Source organism: Oryctolagus cuniculus, chromosome 15 (genome assembly GCF_051225735.1).
Source record: "Oryctolagus cuniculus isolate XC-2025 breed Fujian yellow rabbit chromosome 15, ASM5122573v1, whole genome shotgun sequence".
Classification (NCBI taxonomy): Eukaryota; Metazoa; Chordata; class Mammalia; order Lagomorpha; family Leporidae; genus Oryctolagus; species Oryctolagus cuniculus.
Window position 1 is genome coordinate 65,480,143 of NC_142881.1, and position 18,340 is coordinate 65,498,482.

The 18,340-nt window shown below is 40.7% G+C and overlaps 1 protein-coding gene across 3 annotated transcripts in view; it reads left to right on the top strand.

Annotated features, from left to right (window-relative positions):
* Positions 1-18,340, top strand: part of ADK (adenosine kinase) — a 598,204-nt gene that overhangs the window by 545,113 nt on the left and 34,751 nt on the right. For all 3 annotated transcript variants that reach the window (XM_008269935.5, XM_008269936.5, XM_089313495.1), the window contains one exon: positions 4,208-4,294. In XM_008269935.5, the coding sequence (XP_008268157.1) occupies positions 4,208-4,294 (87 nt within the window). The remainder of the gene's footprint in view (positions 1-4,207; positions 4,295-18,340) is intronic.

Consider the following 18,340-nt stretch of genomic DNA (forward strand, 5'->3'; position numbering starts at 1 on the left):
ATTAGGCAGAAAGCTACTTTTTGCTGCAACTCAAACCTACAGATACTCTAGGCCCATCTCATTCCTAAGAAAACCAGGTCTCAGTGAGAGTTATATGAGTGTTTTAGGCTTCATAGACTGAATAATGCCCATGTCTATAAATAAGTCTTCAGATTATGTAAACACAGTTTCCAGGATAGCCATCTGGAATGGCTATGATAAAATCATACTGATAAATAGTGTTTAGTTAGTTGTGTGATTTTTTTAATTAAAAAATATTTGTTTATTTTATTTGAAAGGACGAAGGAGAAAAAGACATCTCCGATCCATTGGCTCATTCTCCAAATGCCCACAATAGTAATGGCTGGGCCAGACCATAGCCAGGAGCCAGAAACTTAATCTAGATCTCCCAGAGGGAGAGCAGGGACCCAAGTACTTGAGCTATAACCATTGCCTCCCAGGGTGTTCATTAGCATGAAGTTCTAATGGAGAGTGATCTGGGATGCAGACCCAGGCACTCTGATACATGCTGCAAGCATCTCAAACAGTGAATTAACCATTGCACCAAACACTTGCCCCTTGCTATTTTGCATTCTAACAGCTCTGCAAACCAAATTAGATCATTACACTCTTAAAAAATAAGAATGTACAAAAGTTTTCATTGAACTTAAATATTATTAAACATTTTCAAGCCTTATGTGATTCAGGACAGGACACGTTTCAGGATCTCACAATATTCAGGGTCATTATTTTTAAAGAAGTTCTCTACATATAGAAAAAAGGCTGGGGGCCGGTGCTGTGGCACAGCAGGTTAACGCCCTGGCCTGAAGCACCGGCATCCCATATGGGCGCCGGTTCTAGTCCCGGCTGCTCTTCCTGTCCAGGTCTCTGCTGTGGCCTGGGAAAGCAGTAGAAGATGGCCTAAGTCCTTGGGCCCCTGCACCCACATGGGAGACCTGGAAGAAGCTCCTGGCTCCTGGCTTAGGATCGGCGCAGCTCTGGCCATTGCGGCCAGCTGGGGAGTGAACCATCAAATGGAAGACCTCTCTCTCTCTCTCTGCCTCACCTCTCTCTGTGTAACTCTGACTTTCAAATAAATAAATAAATCTTTAAAAAAGAAAAAAATAGGCCGGCGCCACAGCTCACTAAGTTTTTTTGTTTTTTTTTGTTTGTTTGTTTTTTTGTTTGTTTGTTTGTTTTTGTTTTTTTTTTTTTTTTGACAGGCAGAGTGGACAGTGAGAGAGAGAGACAGAGAGAAAGGTCTTCCTTTTGCCGTTGGTTCACCCTCCAATGGCCGCCGCAGCCGGCGCGCGGCCACAGCTCACTAAGTTAATCCTCCACCTGCGGCACCGGCACCCCGGGTTCTAGTCCCAGTTGGGGCGCCGGATTCTGTCCCAGTTGCTCCTCTTCCAGTCCAGCTCTCTGCTGTGGCCCAGGAGGACAGTGGAGGATGGCCCAAGTGCTTGGGCCCTGCATCCGCATGGGATACCAGGAGGAAGCACCTGGCTCCTGGCTTCGGATCAGCGCAGCGCACCGGCCGTAGCAGCCACTTGGGGGGGTGAACCAACGGAAAAAGGAAGACCTTTCTCTCTTTCTCTCTCACTGTCTAACTCTGCCTGTCAAAAAAAATAAAAATTAAAAAAAGAAAAAGGCTGTACTGAATTTGTAACATATCTTTTACATCTGTGACTTTCTTATATACTTATTTGTACTATTAAGTATAGAAGGTGGAAAATGATTCTACTTTATATTTTAAGAAATTAATTTTCATATGATAGCTAAAGATAAATTGTCTTAACCTACATACTTACATAAAGAAACAAAAGTATAGTACTTAGCCCAATAGTCTTGAATTTTTTTTTTTAAGATTTATTTATTTATTTGAAAGGCAAAGCCACAGAGAAGTCTTCCATCCACTGGTTCACTCCCCAAATGGCTGTACCAGACAGGGCTGAGGCAGGCCAAAGCCAGGAGTTTCATCAGGGTTTTCCATGTGGGTGCAGGGACCCAAGCACCTGGGCCATCCTCTGCTGCTTTTCTAGGCACATTAGCAGGGAGCTGGATTGGAAATGGAGCAGCCAGGACTTGAACCGACACCCATATGGGATGCCAGTGCTGTAGGAGGCAGCTTAACCCACTACACTACAGCACCAGCCCCAGAGTACAAAATAATCTTTTCCAATGTTAAGTAGGTTTTATTTGTAAATAAAGATTTATAAAAAATAATGAACAACTTTGGGCAAGCATTTGTCACAGCAGTTAGATGCTGTTTGGGACTCCCAGCTCCCTTATTTGAGTGCCTAAATTCAAGTCCCAGCTCCACTTCAGATTCTAGCTTCTTGATAGTACATACCCTAGGAGGCAGCAGTGATAGGCAAGTACTTGGGTCCCTGACACCCACATCGGAGACCTGGACTGAGTTCCTTGCTGCTGGCTTTGGTCTGCCCCAGCATCAGTTGTTGTGGACTTCTGGAGAGTGAACCACAAGATGGAAGAGAGATCTACCCAAATCCATCTAGCTAGCTGGCTCGCTGTCTTTCTCTCTCTCTCTCTTTCTACCCCCCTTTCAAATAAATAAAAATCAAATAAAATTTTTAAATTAACTTTTTTTAGCAATGAACTTAGAGGATTATATCTAAGTATGGTTTACTTATCATTTATCTATAATTATTTTTAGATCTGTAAATCCAGTAATTGTATTACCTAAAATGGTTTATAGACACGTTATATTTTTAAATACTGTAACCCTATTATAAATTGTAATGGTGTCATTAATTTAGCTCATTTTACTTATTTAGTGCTTGTTTGTTCTTAGTTTATAGTTGTTAGTTCTGTTTATAGGATGACTTGTACTTGGAAGTAATAAAACCAGATTTCTTTATAAATATTTATGGTACAGACATTTTCCTAAATCAGACTGCAGCCCTTTCCCAATTAATTCTAATAAAGTCCACTTACATTTTTCTCCTTTTTTTAGCCTGTGTAGCACTGTGTTCAATATAATTTAATCTCAGATATTTATACCATAATTTCCAGTTAATCAAAATTTTGTTAACTTAAATGTAACAAAGTGTTGGAAGTTTAGTTATCAAAAGAGTTCAGACAGATGCTTCTGGTGTGGGGTCTTCTCAGAGTGTGTAATCACAGGATCAGAAGGGATCACTAAGTAAATGAACACTCTTCTTGACTATTAACCTTTCCAGGAGGGTCTGTTTTTATTAACGAATCTGAATTTGTCTCTTGTTGATAGTATGCATTAATAACCAGTAGCAAAAGGCAGGCAGAATACGGCTTGTTAATATTCTTAATGTTCATTCTTAAGATCTCTGTTAAGATTCCCAAGATCTCCTTCTTGAACTTGGTTGAAAATGAAGTCTATGTGTCTTTAGCCTGTCTATCACTGTAAGAGATGCAAATTTGTTATTTCATTTCCAGCCCTCAATAAAAAACACAATCCAATCATTTGTAGACTTCCTCTAAGCCAGATTTCATCACAAATATTCATTCCACTGCCGTATTCCAAGTTTGAAGTAGTATATTTGGTTACTCTGTAGTCAAAACAACCCAAGCCTGTTCCAGACTACTCTAGGACAAGAGCCCATTGAACTGTCTTTTTTATTCAGTGGTAGCTGTCCTTTTTACTGGTTGGCAGATAGTAACTCCTTTGCACAAAGTAACCAGATTAGGTTATTTGTAATAAGCCAAGTAAAATCAATAATCTTTGACATTAACATGAAGTATTGTAACAGAATAGGAGTGATCTTTTTATTGTGCCTTGTGACTTTCTGAAGAGAAACACACAACACTCATTATTTGTATTTTTTAAATTTACAGCTCTTTAACTGTATCCAAGATTTTACTGCCAGGAATTCAGTCAGGCTTGAAGCTTTATTAGAGACCATGATTCAATCCATACAAACACATCCTGTAGCTCTTAGTTTCTGTTCAGTCATTTGTACTGTCCAAAAAGTTATTGGTACCATTTGTAATTATTCTCCCAAAATGTGAACTACCTTGCTATGTCTATATTCTGAACGTTACAAAAGGTATTGCGTACAGATGACTTTGTATCTTTATTCCCTGGTGTTCAGGTATAGTATATGGAGCTCATGTCCTGTTTCCCTCTGAATGATGAGTAATGAAGGAGCTTAATACTTTACTGAGTAAGCTTGGATGTTGAGTATTACAAAAAAAAGTCACTCTGACTTTTCTTTGGCTCTTATTGCAGAAGGTGAAGTCACTGCTTTTGCTGTCTTGGATCAAGACCAGAAAGAAATCATTGACACCAACGGAGCTGGAGATGCATTTGTTGGAGGTACACACTATTTATTTCAACTTACTTATAAGTTAAGCATGTTAACCCTTATCGTTACCATCTAGGCAAGGTTAATTAATTTAGCAACTTAAGTTTCTTCTTTTAAGCAATCAGCTCATAATGTTTTTTTATATGCCACTATTGCTGTATTATAAGGGGATTTTACTATAGGAAAAATATGTGTTTCACAAAGATAATTTGCTATTATGTTATACCCCAGTCATTTTCACAAGATTAATTGTATCTGTCAGAATATTGCATAAACAAGTTGCATCAAGTACAGTAGATAGAATATGCATAGCCCTTCAGGCTTAAATGTTAACACATTATTGTTCTTTAAAACAAGTTGTGGTGAATATTAAATAGCATGTTAACAATGAAAGACGAGGTCTTTGGATTATATCCTTGATTTAAATATCTGTTTCTAACACAACAGTGTGTAGTGTTTATTATTCTAGGAAGAGTTAAATTTTTTACCGGATTCTGGCTCAGTAAGAACTGGCAAAATTTTGTAAGAATTGAATCTTTTTGAGAATGAGTACTAAAAACAAGATCAACACAGATTTCTGATTTAAAGACTTAAATTGATCTGAAGTCTAGTTTAAAGGTTCTTTGATGGGTCCGAATTCCTTCTAGTTAAGTGTGGTTAACATAAGTTGTAGTCCCTAGAACGGTTTAGATTCCAAAAGATCTCTGTTTCTTTTTTATAATAGCAACAAGAAAAGCAAGGTAAAAATGGTAAACTGAACTGACGACCTCCCCCCCTTCCCTGAAGGATAATTTCAAGGGATACTTAAGTTTGTGTGGTGATTTTAACTTAATGTTGTTTTTTATTTTTATTTTTAAAAATTTATTTATTTGAAAGATCAACATAGAGAGAGAGAGAGAGAGCACATGCAGGCACATGCTCACCAGATCGTTCGATCTTCCATCTACTGCTTCACTCACCAGATGACCACAATGGCCAGATCTGGGCCAGGCAAAGTCAGGGGCCAGGAGCTCCATCTTGGTCTCTCACATGGATGGTTGGGGCCCAGGTATTTGGACTATCTTCCACTGCCTCCCCAGGAGCATTAGCAGGAAGCTGGATTGGAAGGGGAACAGCCAGGACTGGAACTGGCACTCTCATATAGGATGCAGGCATCACAAGCAGCAGCTTAACCCACTGTACCTGAATTTTTTTTAAATGAGTGCTAGTGGACTTGTTTTTATTTTTTTAGATTTATTTTATATTTGAAAAATAGCCGGCGCCGTGGCTCAATAGGCTAATCCTCCACCTTGCGGCGCCGGCACACCGGGTTCTAGTCCCGGTCAGGGCGCCGGATTCTGTCCCGGTTGCCCCTCTTCCAGGCCAGCTCTCTGCTATGGCCAGGTGCTATGGCCAGGGAGTGCAGTGGAGGATGGCCCAGGTGCTTGGGCCCTGCACCCCATGGGAGACCAGGAAAAGCACCTGGATCCTGGCTCCTGCCATCGGATCAGCACGGTGCGCCGGCTGCAGCGGCGGCCATTGGAGGGTGAACCAGCGGCAAAGGAAGACCTTTCTCTCTGTCTCTCTCTCTCACTGTCCACTCTGCCTGTCAAAAAAAAAAAAAAAATATTTTATATTTGAAAAATAGTTACAGAGAGAGGTAGAGAGAGAGGAAGAGAGAGAGGTCTTCCATCTGATGGTTCATTCCCCAGATGGCCGCAACGGCCGGAGCCAATCCGAAGCCAGGAGCCAGTAGCTTCTTCCGGGTCTCCCATGTGGGTGCAGGGCCCAAGGATTGGGCCATCTTCTACTGCTTTCCCAGGCCATAGCAGAGAGCTGGATCAGAAGAGGAGCAGCCGGGACTAGAACCAGTGCCCATATGGATGCTAGCGCTGCAGGCGGAGGATTAACCTGCGCCACAGCACTAGCCCCAACCCACTGTACCTTAACACCAGCACCCAGTATTATTTTTTTAATGGTCTTTCCTCCAACATAAATTTTTCATTTTTCTTTCTCTGAAACTATTTACGACCATTCTTAAATGAATAGTTATGATGCCTCATGCCCTACATTCTTTGGAAAGAGTACATACTACATGTAACACTCTACTGTCATGCTTGCATTTTATTTCCTAGCTCTGAAAGCCTTCATTGTTCTTAATGTTAGAGTATTTTGCAGCTAATTTTACTATTTTATCCTCTTCAGAGAAAAATATTTTATTCAGAATTAGGCCATATTCTGTAATACATTAAGGAAACACTGGCAATTTCCTTGTTAGAAATTGTTTAAACCGGCCGGCGCTGTGGCTCACTAGGCTAATCCTCCGCCTCACGGCGCCGGCACACCGGGTTCTAGTCCCGGTCAGGGCGCCAGATTCTGTCCCGGTTGCCCCTCTTCCAGGCCAGCTCTCTGCTGTGGCCAGGGAGTGCAGTGGAGGATGGCCCAAGTACTTGGGCCCTGCACCCACATGGGAGACCAGGATAAGTACCTGGCTCCTGCCATCGGATCAGCGCGGTGCGGCGGCCATTGGAGGGTGAACCAACGGCAAAGGAAGACCTTTCTCTCTGTCTCTCTCTCTCTCTGTCCACTCTGCCTGTCAAAAAATAATAAAAAAAAAATTAAAAAAAAAAGAAATTGTTTAAACCAAAAATCTTAGTGCAGAAACTTTTAAACATGTTCCCTGTATTTGCATTACATGAGTCCTGTGATTCCTGTAAGCTGTATAAAACAGTATAAGTGTTCTGTGTCTTTGACACACAGCAAGACAGACAATAAGACTAGCATAGGTAGGATGGTGACCTAGTGAACCCCCACCTCTCACTCTAGAGTTCTGGGCTTCCTGGCCCTACAAAAACAAATCCCTTTGTAGCCACCAAGTATTTCTACCAGTAATCAGTCAGAACACACAGACTTTGTGATCGAGAGAGAGGCCATTCTGAGGATACTGAATTAGGAACAAGTAGCCACTGTTTATATTCTGGTTAGAGTGATAAATGAACTATATATATCCAAACAGTTGGAATTTCTGTTACAGGATTTTCAGCCTCTTTTTAATCCCACTCCACTTATCAAGCCTAATTTTATTTATTGTTGTGGAACATTTAGTAGGGGGAACAAAAAAAAAAGTGTAGAACAGGTATCCACAACCATTTTTAAATAAAGGACCAGAAAATGAATAATTTGGGACTGGCGCTGTGGCGCAGCAGGTTAACACCCTGGCCTGAAGCGCCAGCATCCCATATGGGCAGCAGTTCTAGTCCTGGTTGCTCCTCTTCTGATCCAGCTCTCTGCTATGGCCTGGGATAGCAATAGAAGATGGTTCAAGTCCTGGGGCCCCTGCACCCACGTGGGAGACCCAGAAGAAGCTCCTGACTCCTGGCTTCGGATCAGCACGGCTGTGGCCGTTGGCAGCCAATTGGGGAGAGAACCATCGAATGGAAGACCTCTCTCTCTCTCTCTGCCTCTCCTCTCTCTGTTTATAATCCTGACTTTCAAATAAATAAATAAATCTTTAAAAAAAAAAGAAAATTAATAATTTAGGCTTTGTAAGACACGTACAGGCTATATTTCATGTTCTTGTTTTGTTTGCTTGCTTGTGTTTTGTTTTTTTTTTCTATAACATTTTTTAAATGTAGCAATCTTTCTTGGCTCTCCAACTGTACAAAAACAATCTATAGACCAGATTTGGTCCACAAACAATCATTTGCTGACCCTTTGTGTTAGCACTGATGGCATCCTCATCTTTATTCATCTCTAACATACCCAGGCTCCAAAACTAGATTTCACTACATGTTGTTGAAATCAACATAGAGAAAATCAGGGTGAAACTAGGCAGGCATTCATTGGTAAGACATCAATTTGATAGCCATTTTTCATACTTCAAATCTACTCTGGTCTGTTCTAGGATATCATATCATGAAACACTAGATGTTGTAATGAGGTAAACACGCTAATGTCAGTTTTTGATGGGATTCTTAAATTGTCATATTCAGCACATTCTGTGTGTGTGAGTCAAGGTAGACAGTACTAGCAATAAATAACCCTTATATATAGCACCTACTGCCCATTGGTGCTGTAACCACTTTACATGTATTAAGTAATTTGATAGCCACAAAAGCTCCTTGAGGTAAATTATTTTTAAGTGTATTTTACTGATGAAAAACTGCAGTAAAAGAGGTTAGATAACATGTCCACAGTCTCATACCTAGGTATAGCAGAGCCAGGATTCAAAACCAAGCAGTCTAGCTCTAGAAGCAATGTTCTTACTGCACTACACTTTAAACATTAAGGGAAATCTTGGCATTAGAACTGAGAACCACAGACTAGCCTTTCTGACAAAAGTTTATTTTGCCGAAGAGAAACTTCCTGTTGTCTGAATAGATGACTTCATATTTTGAAGAGAGGCTTTTGTTACCTGATAGGGTTCTGCAGACCATAAGCTAGGATTGTTGTATTAAAGAAAGAGAAACTGGAGGAAAAATAAGTGAAGGGCTGTAGTCCCTGGTGAGTTTGAACCAAGAGCCTTTCAATACGTAATAGAAAAAAAATTGCACTATAGAGAAACAGGAAACCAGATAGTAGATTGGCTTGGTTAATCCAAATGAGGGGAGTAACATAAATCAACCATTTAATAGCATCAGTCTAAAATCCAGCCACCTGTTGGATTCATCCTCCACTACAGATGTCTAGTAGGAAATAATAAAAAAAATCGACTGGTTAAAACCTCTGCTCACATCTCATAGCGCTTTAGTTATTCTATTGGGATTGAAAATAACTCCATGGGCTAGCATTGTGGCACAGCAGTGCTTAAGCCAGGGCTTGAAACACCAGCATCCCATACTGGAGTGGCAGTTCAAGTCTGGCTGCTCCACTTCTGATCCATCTTCCTGCCAATGTATCCTGGGAGGCAGCGGATGATGGCCCAAGTGTTTAAGTTCCAGCCACCCACATGGGTGGAGTTCCAGACTCCTGGCTTTGGCCTGACCCAGCCCAACCCTGGCTGTTGGAGATATTTGGGGGAGTGAACCAGTGGATGGAAGACCTCTCCTCTTTCCCTCTTTGTGTCTCTCTCCCTCTTTGTCTCTGTCTCTGTCTCTCTCTCTTTTTCTGTGTGTGTGTGAGAGAGAGAGAGAGAGAGAGACTGCCTTTCAAGTAAATAAAAATAAACTTTAAAAAAAAATAAATAAATCCAGCTGTTAAGAACTTTATCTGCTTTGGGTATGAATACAGAGGCACTGGCAACTTTTACATATACTGTGTGGTTTCTTTTTCTTTGCTTCCTTGCCTGTTTAACATATATGCTTTCTGAATGACACATTCTATTTTTAGATAGCTAATATATTCATCCTGTTGCTTTCAAGTTTTGCTAAACTAAGAGTAGTTCTATCTTTTGTGACTTTGCATATCTATATTCCAATCTACTTTGTGGTGATTTAACTTTCTGAAGCATAATAATTGTCTTTCCATAAATTTCAAATTTTAGGATAAAACATTGTTTCAGCTTCCATATGTTAGTTACATATCACAGTACTGATGTCATGTGTTCCTTTTAGCTAATTAAAAAGTATTTGGGAGGGAAAAGTGGAGTAGCATAGTGGTTAAGATGACTGTGTACCCCATGAGAACATTTCAGGCATGGAAAGCCAAGACATAGTGGCAAAAACAGTTCTGCATGAAGGATCTCTGTGAGTGAAACCCCAGTGGAAAGAAGGGGCTATCAAAGAAAGATGTACTTTTCTCTGAAGGGAGAACTTCCACTTTGCTTATGGCCCTGTCTAAAAGCGGACGGAGTTTGTGAGCTCAGAAGGCTTCCAAGCCTTGGCAGCTCTTGTCAAGAGCCTTGGATGATCACTGACATCATAAATAAAGAGTGTCAGTTGTTCAATCAACAACAGGAGTCCCTGTGCGCTTGCTCCCCATGCTGGACCTCTGTCCCTAATGAGTTGTACTATGAGAATTAACGGTAAAACTTGTCTTCAAACTGTACTTTATACTTTGTGTGTCTGTGTGAGTACAAAGAGTTGAAATCTCTGCTTAATAAAGAGTTGGTCTTCTGTATATAAAGTCAATTAAAAACGAATCTTAATGGAAAATGGAATGGGAGTGGGGGTTGGAGGGCAGGAATGGGGGGAAGAAACACTATATCCCTAAAAGCTGTACTTAAGAAACTAGTATTCAGTAAATAAAAGCCTTCCAAAAAAAAAAAAAAAAAAGATGACTGTGTACCATATCCGAGAACCTGGGTTCAGTACCAGTCTCCAGCATCCTGCTAATACAAACCTTGGGGCAGCAGTGATGGCTCAAGTACTTGGGTGCCTGACACCCGCCTGCAATACCTAAAGTGAATTCCTAGGTCCAGACTTTGGCCTCAGCTAGAGACCACAGTTGTGGGTGTTTAGGAAGTAAACCAGTAGATAGGACCTAATTTTCTCTCTCTCTGTCTCTGTCTCTCTCTCTCCCCCTCTCAAATAAAAATAATAAATAACATTTTCTAAAAGGTTATTTATTTGAAAGAGTTACACAGAGAGAGAAGAGGCAGAGAGAGAAAGAGGTCTTTCATCTGTTGATTCATTCCCCAGTTGACCACAGCTTCCGGAGCTGCACCAATCCATAGCCAAGAGCCAGAAGCTTCTTCCAGGTCTCCCATGCGGGTACAGGGGCCCAAGGACTTGAGCCAACCTGCACTGCTTTCCCAGGCCATAGCAGAGAGCTGGATCAGAAGTGGAGCAGTTGGGAATCGAACTGGCACCCATATGGGATACCAGCAACTGCAGGCAGCGGCTTCATCTTCTATGCCACAGCACCAGCCCCAATAAACTCATAAAAACATTTTTAAATGGGAATACATCATGGATTTTCATATATAATTTTAAAATGAGTATCCCGAAGATACATAAATTTGTAGTTCCATCCTAAGTCTTTATTAACAATGACAAATCTTCCTTAGCCTCTTTGTTCTATTTGGAGGTCTTAAGTACTTTGTAACATTGTTCTGTATTTGTCCACTGACCAGCAATGATAGAACTATTCTTTGCGCATTCTTTCTCAAAAACCCATGTACTAGGATTGTACCTTTGGAAATGGAGACAATTCTGTAATCTCTAAGTATGATTTCCTAATTTCCCAGGTCAGGAGAAAATTTCTTCTGTTATCCTGCTGTGCTTTGTCACAGCAGGTCTGCCTTTTCATTTGGAACCCTCTTTGTCACTGTCATAGTAACAAATGGAAACATTGAGAACATTGTGTGACAGGCACTGTCATTGTTCCCAGTGAAATCTCTTCCCTTGTGTCTTCCCAGTAAATGAAACAGAAGAAAAATCGTAACAAATAACATGAAAAGGGACCTAATCAATGTTCCCACCTGGCTGTCAATACCAGCCTATAGTAATCTAAAGTGATTTAAGCACATGTTTTATGGCATCTGAAGGAATATGGACTAGACTTACAAATCATTTTTAGACTGAAAGTGAGTATACCTTTGACAGATTATGTCCAGGCATATATATATAACCTACAGGTAGAAGACCTCACCCATGGACCAACATTCTTAGTATAGAAAAGCCTCATTAAGAGTAATTAAAAGCCAACTCTAGCTTAGAACTTTTTTTTTTTTTTGAGTGATAATAAAATAACTGTGCTACCTGCTTTAGTGGGGAAAATATATTGCCCTAAAATAAGGATTACCTGTGATGTGCGAATGACTCTTGAATCTACTTAGCAATCACAGTGTAAATAGTTATCCTATTTCCCATCTATTAAAAAGGGGCATTAATATCACTCTAATTCATGTTGAATAAAGAATTTGATTTTTAAAAAATTGTTTCCAGAATAAGAATGTTGCTACTTCTTCATTTAGCATCTGTGTGTACTTTTGAGAGCCATATAAATTCTCTAATTATCATTATATTTGCTATACTCACCTTCTTTGTTCCCAAACATTTGTAGCTTCCTCCCTCATTCTTTTTTTTTTTTTTTTTTTTGACAGAGTTAGACAGTGAGAGAAAGAGAGAAACAGAGAGAAAGGTCTTCCTTCTGTTGGTTCACCCCCTAAATGGCCCGCTACAGCCAGAGGTACGCTAATCCAAAGCCAGGAGCCAGGTGCTTCCTCCTGGTCTCCCATGCAGGTGCAGGGGCCCAAGCACTTGGGCCATCCTCCACTGCCCTCCCCGGCCACAGCAGAGAGCTGGACTGGAAGAGGAGCAACCGGGACTAGAACCCGGCACCCATATGGGATGCCGACGCCGCAGGCAGAGGATTAACCAAGTGAGCCCACGGTGCCGGCCCCCTCCCTCATTCTTAATTACTGCTTCATTGTACTACACAAAGAAGCAGTGTAGAGTTCTTGTGCTTTTGTTGTTTTCTTCACCACCCCTTTCATTGGCTCTCCAACTTAGATGACTAGAAAATAATTTGGTGAGGGTTAAATATCTTGTTTCTCACACTTCCTCACTGAAAACCTAAAATCTTCATATGATCCACCATCTTCTGGGGATTTTCTTGATGGTAACTCAGATGACAGCTACCCACGGCTAAACCACCATATATCAATACCGTCTCTCCTTGTTTAAAAGAACGTCTTCTGTGTTTTATTTCGTAAACAGAAATTGTCCTTCAAACCATCAAGGAAGTATGTATTGATGAGGTCATCAGGAATATAAAACATTCACCACAGATAACATTTCAAGTTCACACAAGAGAAGGGAAAATATATTCATCCTTGCACAAACATAAGATGCTTCATTTCATGCTTTGTTGGGATCACACATCCAGAGACATAGATAAACTGAAGCTGGACCAGGACCAAATTTCAGAAAATCTGCCTGCAATTATTTGAGCCTTCATTAGTTAAAAGGGGTAAAGATTATCCTTTCCCAGCCATGACAAAAAAAAATCACTTTGTTTTTTATGAAATACAGGATGGTTTTAGAGTGAAGTCTCGAATTTCTCATAAACACAAATGTTCTCTCAAAGATCTGATATGCTGGTTGGCCTCTACCTAGAAACATCTGTAAATACGTATTGGAATTCAAAGTGCTTTATCTTCTAGGAATTTGGATAAGACAGAAATGATTTGAGCCACATAGGCTAGCAGACCCCAAAGTTCAGATGTGAGCTTTAGGTATCATATACTTGAAGATTATTGAGAAATGTTATTGTAAGAAAATGATGTTAATATGAAAAGATTTTATTTAGTGGTAGAGGGCCAGGAGAAAAGTCGTAAGTAAAATTTCTGAAGTTCATTTTCTTAAAATTGTGACATATGTTTGTTAGTTTCCTGACCAAGAATATTAGTCAGCCAACTGAAACAAATTTGAATCCTGTAATGGTCTTAGCTGCCATTAAATGGATCTGCTTAGTTTTACCCACCTTATCTATCTGATTCATACATAGTCATACATCATGCATCAGTTAACCCTTTATGCCCCACTAATCACCTCCAGAATATAGTAACCTAAAACTACAATCCATTTATTTAGCTTCTGTGGACTGGCAGCTGGATCTGGGCTTTGCTAGATAGTTCCTGTAGCCTTGAAGTTTTGAGAAAGTAAATAGTTTGTCAATGTCACGTTAAAAGCCAGGATTCAAACTCAAAATCTGAGTTCTTACCCCTAACCGTTTTATTCTTAACTCTCATACATTACTGTATCACCTTGTCTTCCTCTCCAAGTTTGGAGAAATACCCAAAAGGGTTTTCTAAAAACTGGTCTGTAGACAGGTGCCAGTCAATGAATTAACAGTTTTCATCAGCTAGTGTCAAAATTAAAAAGGAAATGGTGAAAAGTAAATTTTAAAAAGCCAAATGTAGGCCAGCCTCACAGCTCACTAGGCTAATCCTCTGCCTGCAGCACTGGTACCCCGGGTTCTAGTCCCGGTTGGGGCACTGGATTCTGTCCCGGTTGTTCCTCTTCCCATCCAGCTTTCTGCCGTGGCCCAGGAAGGCAGTGGAGTATGGTCCAAGTGCTTGGGCCCTACACCCGCAAGGGAGACCAGGAGGAAGCACCTGGCTCCTGGCTTCAGATTGGCGCAGCGCACCAGCCGTAGCAGCCACTTGGGGGGTGAACCAACAGAAAAAGGAAGACCTTTCTCTCTCTCTTTCTCTCTCACTAACTCTGCTTATCAAAAAAAAAAAAAAAAAAAAGCCAAATGTAGCAAATTTTAATTCTCATTATTCCTGTTTTTGGAGACTTAAACTGTCCTATGTTTATGAATAACATTGGTAATAATGTGGGTTTTTTTAATGTGCTTTCCTAAATTAATGTTTGACAGCCCTATGTTTATCCCTAAAATCTTTTGGGGAAGTTTCAACCTTCTGTGACATCCAAAACTCTGGAATTCACTGATCAGCCTTATTTGTTAATTCTACAAAATCATGTAACTAGTTTTTTTATAGCATTAATATAAAGATAGTGAAGGTACATTGAGATACAGGGACTTAAGCAGTCACTTGGGACACCTGCATGCCAAATCAGAGTGCTTGGGACTGAGCCCTGCTCTACAACCTCTGCTGTTACACAGAGCAATTGATGGTTGGAGTACTTGGGTCCCTACCACCTGTGTCGGAGACTCCACTGGAGTTCTTGGTTCCTGGCTGCAGCCTGTCACAGCCCCAACTGTTGTGGAATTTAAGTAGTGAACCAGTGAATGGAAGATGTTTCTCTAACTGTCTAGCTAGCTCTTTTTCTCTATCTCACTCTTTCTGTTACTCTAGGTTTCAGATAAATAAATAAATAAAATGTTTAAAAGAAATAAAGATCAACGGTGAGGCCAGTGCTGTGGCATAGTAGGTTAAGCCACTGCCTGCAGGGCCAGCATCTCATTTGGCAACAGTTCAAGTCCTGGCTGTTCCACTTTTGATCCAACTCCCTGATAATGCACCAGGGAGAGCAGCAGTAAATGGCCCAAGTACTTGGGTGCCTGCTTCCATGTGGGAGACCCAGAAAAAGCTTCTGGCTCCTGGCTTCAGCCTGGCCTGGCTCCAGCCATTGCAGCCATTTGGGGAGTGAAGCAGCAGATGGAAGATGTCCCTCACTCTCTCTCTCTCACTCGCTCACTTTTTCTCTGTAACTCTGCCTTTCAAATAAAATAAATAAATATTTTTAAAAAAAAATCAGTGGAGACTTGAGTTTCTGGTTAACTTGGGGCTTATCTAGTATCTATTTCTGAGTATAAAATCTTCAAGGTGACATCTTGATAAATGGGAATAAAAAAGTTCATGAAACAGTAAGTATGAGATGCCATCTATATTTTGTTAAAATGGCCTTATGTGTGTATGTTGTGTTTTTACTTATAAATGTCCCAAAAAGAAGCACACCAAACAGTTAACAGTAGATATACTGAAAGGTAAGTGATTGACATGATCACTTTTTACTCTGTATGTCTTAATGATACTTCAATCTTTTTATGGTGTGCCTTTAGTGGCTTTGTCATTCTTGTACTTTCTAAGTGAGTAAAATCACTAATCAGTAGTACTGATGTAGAACCTGGTCAGCCTTGCAACCTAATAGAAGTGTTGGTCATGGTAAATAAGTCATGAGAAATTCCAACGTATGTGATAATTTCTATGAAATGTAACCTCTGATATTGTCAGGTTATTTAATATCGGCTAAGGTCTGAATTAAGCAAACAAAAACTAGCAGTATGATTATCAAATTAAAAGTTACTCAAGGCAGGTGTTAATGGCGCAGCAAATTAAACCACCATTTGGGGCACCCACATGCCATTTGGAGTGCTGGTTTGTGTCCCACACTTCTGCTTCCAAACTAGCTCTTTGCTAATGCATCCTGGGAGGCAGCAAGTGATGGCTCAAGTGCTTGAGGCCATGCTGCCCACTTATTAGACCCAGATTGAGTTCTAAGCTCCTGGCTTTGTCCTGGTTCTGCCTTGGCTGCTACAGGCATTTGGAAAGTGAACCAATGGATGGAATATCTCCTCTCCCCTCCCCTCCCCTCCCCTCCCCTCCCCTCCCCTCCCCTCCTCTCCTCTCCTCTCTCTCCCTTTCTGTCTGTTACTGTGCCTTTCAAGTAGATGAAAATATATAAATAAGCTCTTTTTTTTTTAATTACTCGCCCAGGGCCTGTGTTGTGGCATGGTGGGTTAAGCCACTGCCTGTGATACTGTCATCCCATATGGGTGCCAGTTCGAGTCCCAGCTACTCCACTTCCAATCCAGCTTTCTGTTGGCCTGAGAAAAGCAATGGAAGATGGCCTGAGTGTTTTTGGCCCTTGCCATCCGTGTGGGAGACCTGGAAGAAGCTCCTGGCTCCTAACTTTGGCCTGGCCCAGCCTCAGCCATTGTGGCCATCTGGGGCAGTAAACAGCAAACAAAGGATCTCATTCTCTCTCTTTCTTTCTCTGTCTGTGTCTCCTCCTCTCTCTATTTAACTGACTTTCAAATAAATAAATCTTAAAAAAAATTACTCTCACTTCAGCTACTATATAAACACAGCCTTTTAATTTATTTTCATTTAACTATCCAGCTAACATTGATATTTTATAGAGTTTATATATTTATTTATTTATTTATTTATTTCTAGCCTAGGAAATAAATGGCCAATTAAAATTTTGTTTCCATCATCAAATGGCCTTAAAATTTTAGAACCATTCTGCTCTAAGAAATTGTTGCTTGATCAAATGCAGTTGATAACAAAATTAGTTTTACTGCTTATGAATTAGGACGTAAGCTCAGCCTCACATAAGTAAGCTTGCTATCATCTCCTTACTTCAACAGTTATGACTATGTCCCAAGAAATTTTCTTGTCTTTAACTGCATTGCTTAGAGTGTTAGTACTGAAGAAATATTTTTTAAATCACATTTTATGGTTTTCAAACTATTTTCATGAATAAAACTCTTTACAAATGAGGTCATTTCTAAATCAGAATGAAATGAGATTAAACAAAATCCCATTTGGCTCTGTCCATATTTTTGGTAGCATTCAGAGTGTCTTGGCTTTCCATGCCTAAAATACTCTCATGGGCTCTTCAGCCAGATCCGAATGCCTTAGGGGCTAATTCTGAGGCCAGAGTGCTGTTTAGGGCATCTGCCATTCTATGAGTCTGCTGTGTATCCCGCTTCCCATGTTGGATCATTCTCTCCTTCTTAATTCTATCAGATAGTATTAGCAGACACTAGTTTTTTGTTTATGTGATCCCTTTGACTCTTAGACCTATCATTATGATCAATTGTGAACTGAAATTGATCACTTGGACTAGTGAGATGGCATTGGTACATGCCACCTTGATGGGATTGAATTGGAATGCCCTGGCACGTTTCTAACTCTACTGTTTGGGGCAAGTCAGTTTGAACATGTCCCAAATTGTATATCTCCTTCCTCTCTCATTCCCACTCTTATTTATTTATTTGAGAGGCAGAATTACAGAGAAATACAGAGAGAGAGAGAGAGCGAGCACGAGCTTCCATCTGCTGATTCACTCCCTAAATGGCCACAACAGCCAGAGCCATGCAGATCTGAAGCCAGGAGCCAGGAATTTCATCAGGTCTCCCATGTAGGTTCAGGAACCAAGCACTTGGGCCATCTTTCACTGCTTTCCTAGGTGCATCAGCAGGGAGCTGGATTGGAAGAGGAGCAGCCAGGACTCTTAACCAGGGCCCATATGGGATACTGGCACCACAGGCAGAGGCTTAACCTACTAAGCCACAGTGTGCCAGCCCCTCAAAGCAGTATTTTGAAAAGGGTTGGGTGAAAGGACATCTTTTCTGTATGGTGCTTCTTCCCTTAATTAGGGGCATTTCTTTGTTTTTGGTTCAGATGCAGTATCCCATGCTATGTTAATAGAATTTCACAAACTTCCACTTTCATCCTTCACAAAGAGAGTACGTTTGGGAATAATAGTTACTCTCATGGTTTTAGCCCTGACCACTTATCCATATACTGTACGTTACTCCTCAGCTGCTCACTTGATGTTGAGAATGTTGTGCCAAGCTATCTGTTCTAAAGGAACCTTTACTCCGAACTGACTTCTTGTACAGGTCAGGCACGGTACCATCTGACACCACTTAAGCTATGGTTTTTCATTATGTGGATACTTTCTAGGTTAGACCTTGTACTGACAGGAACAGTA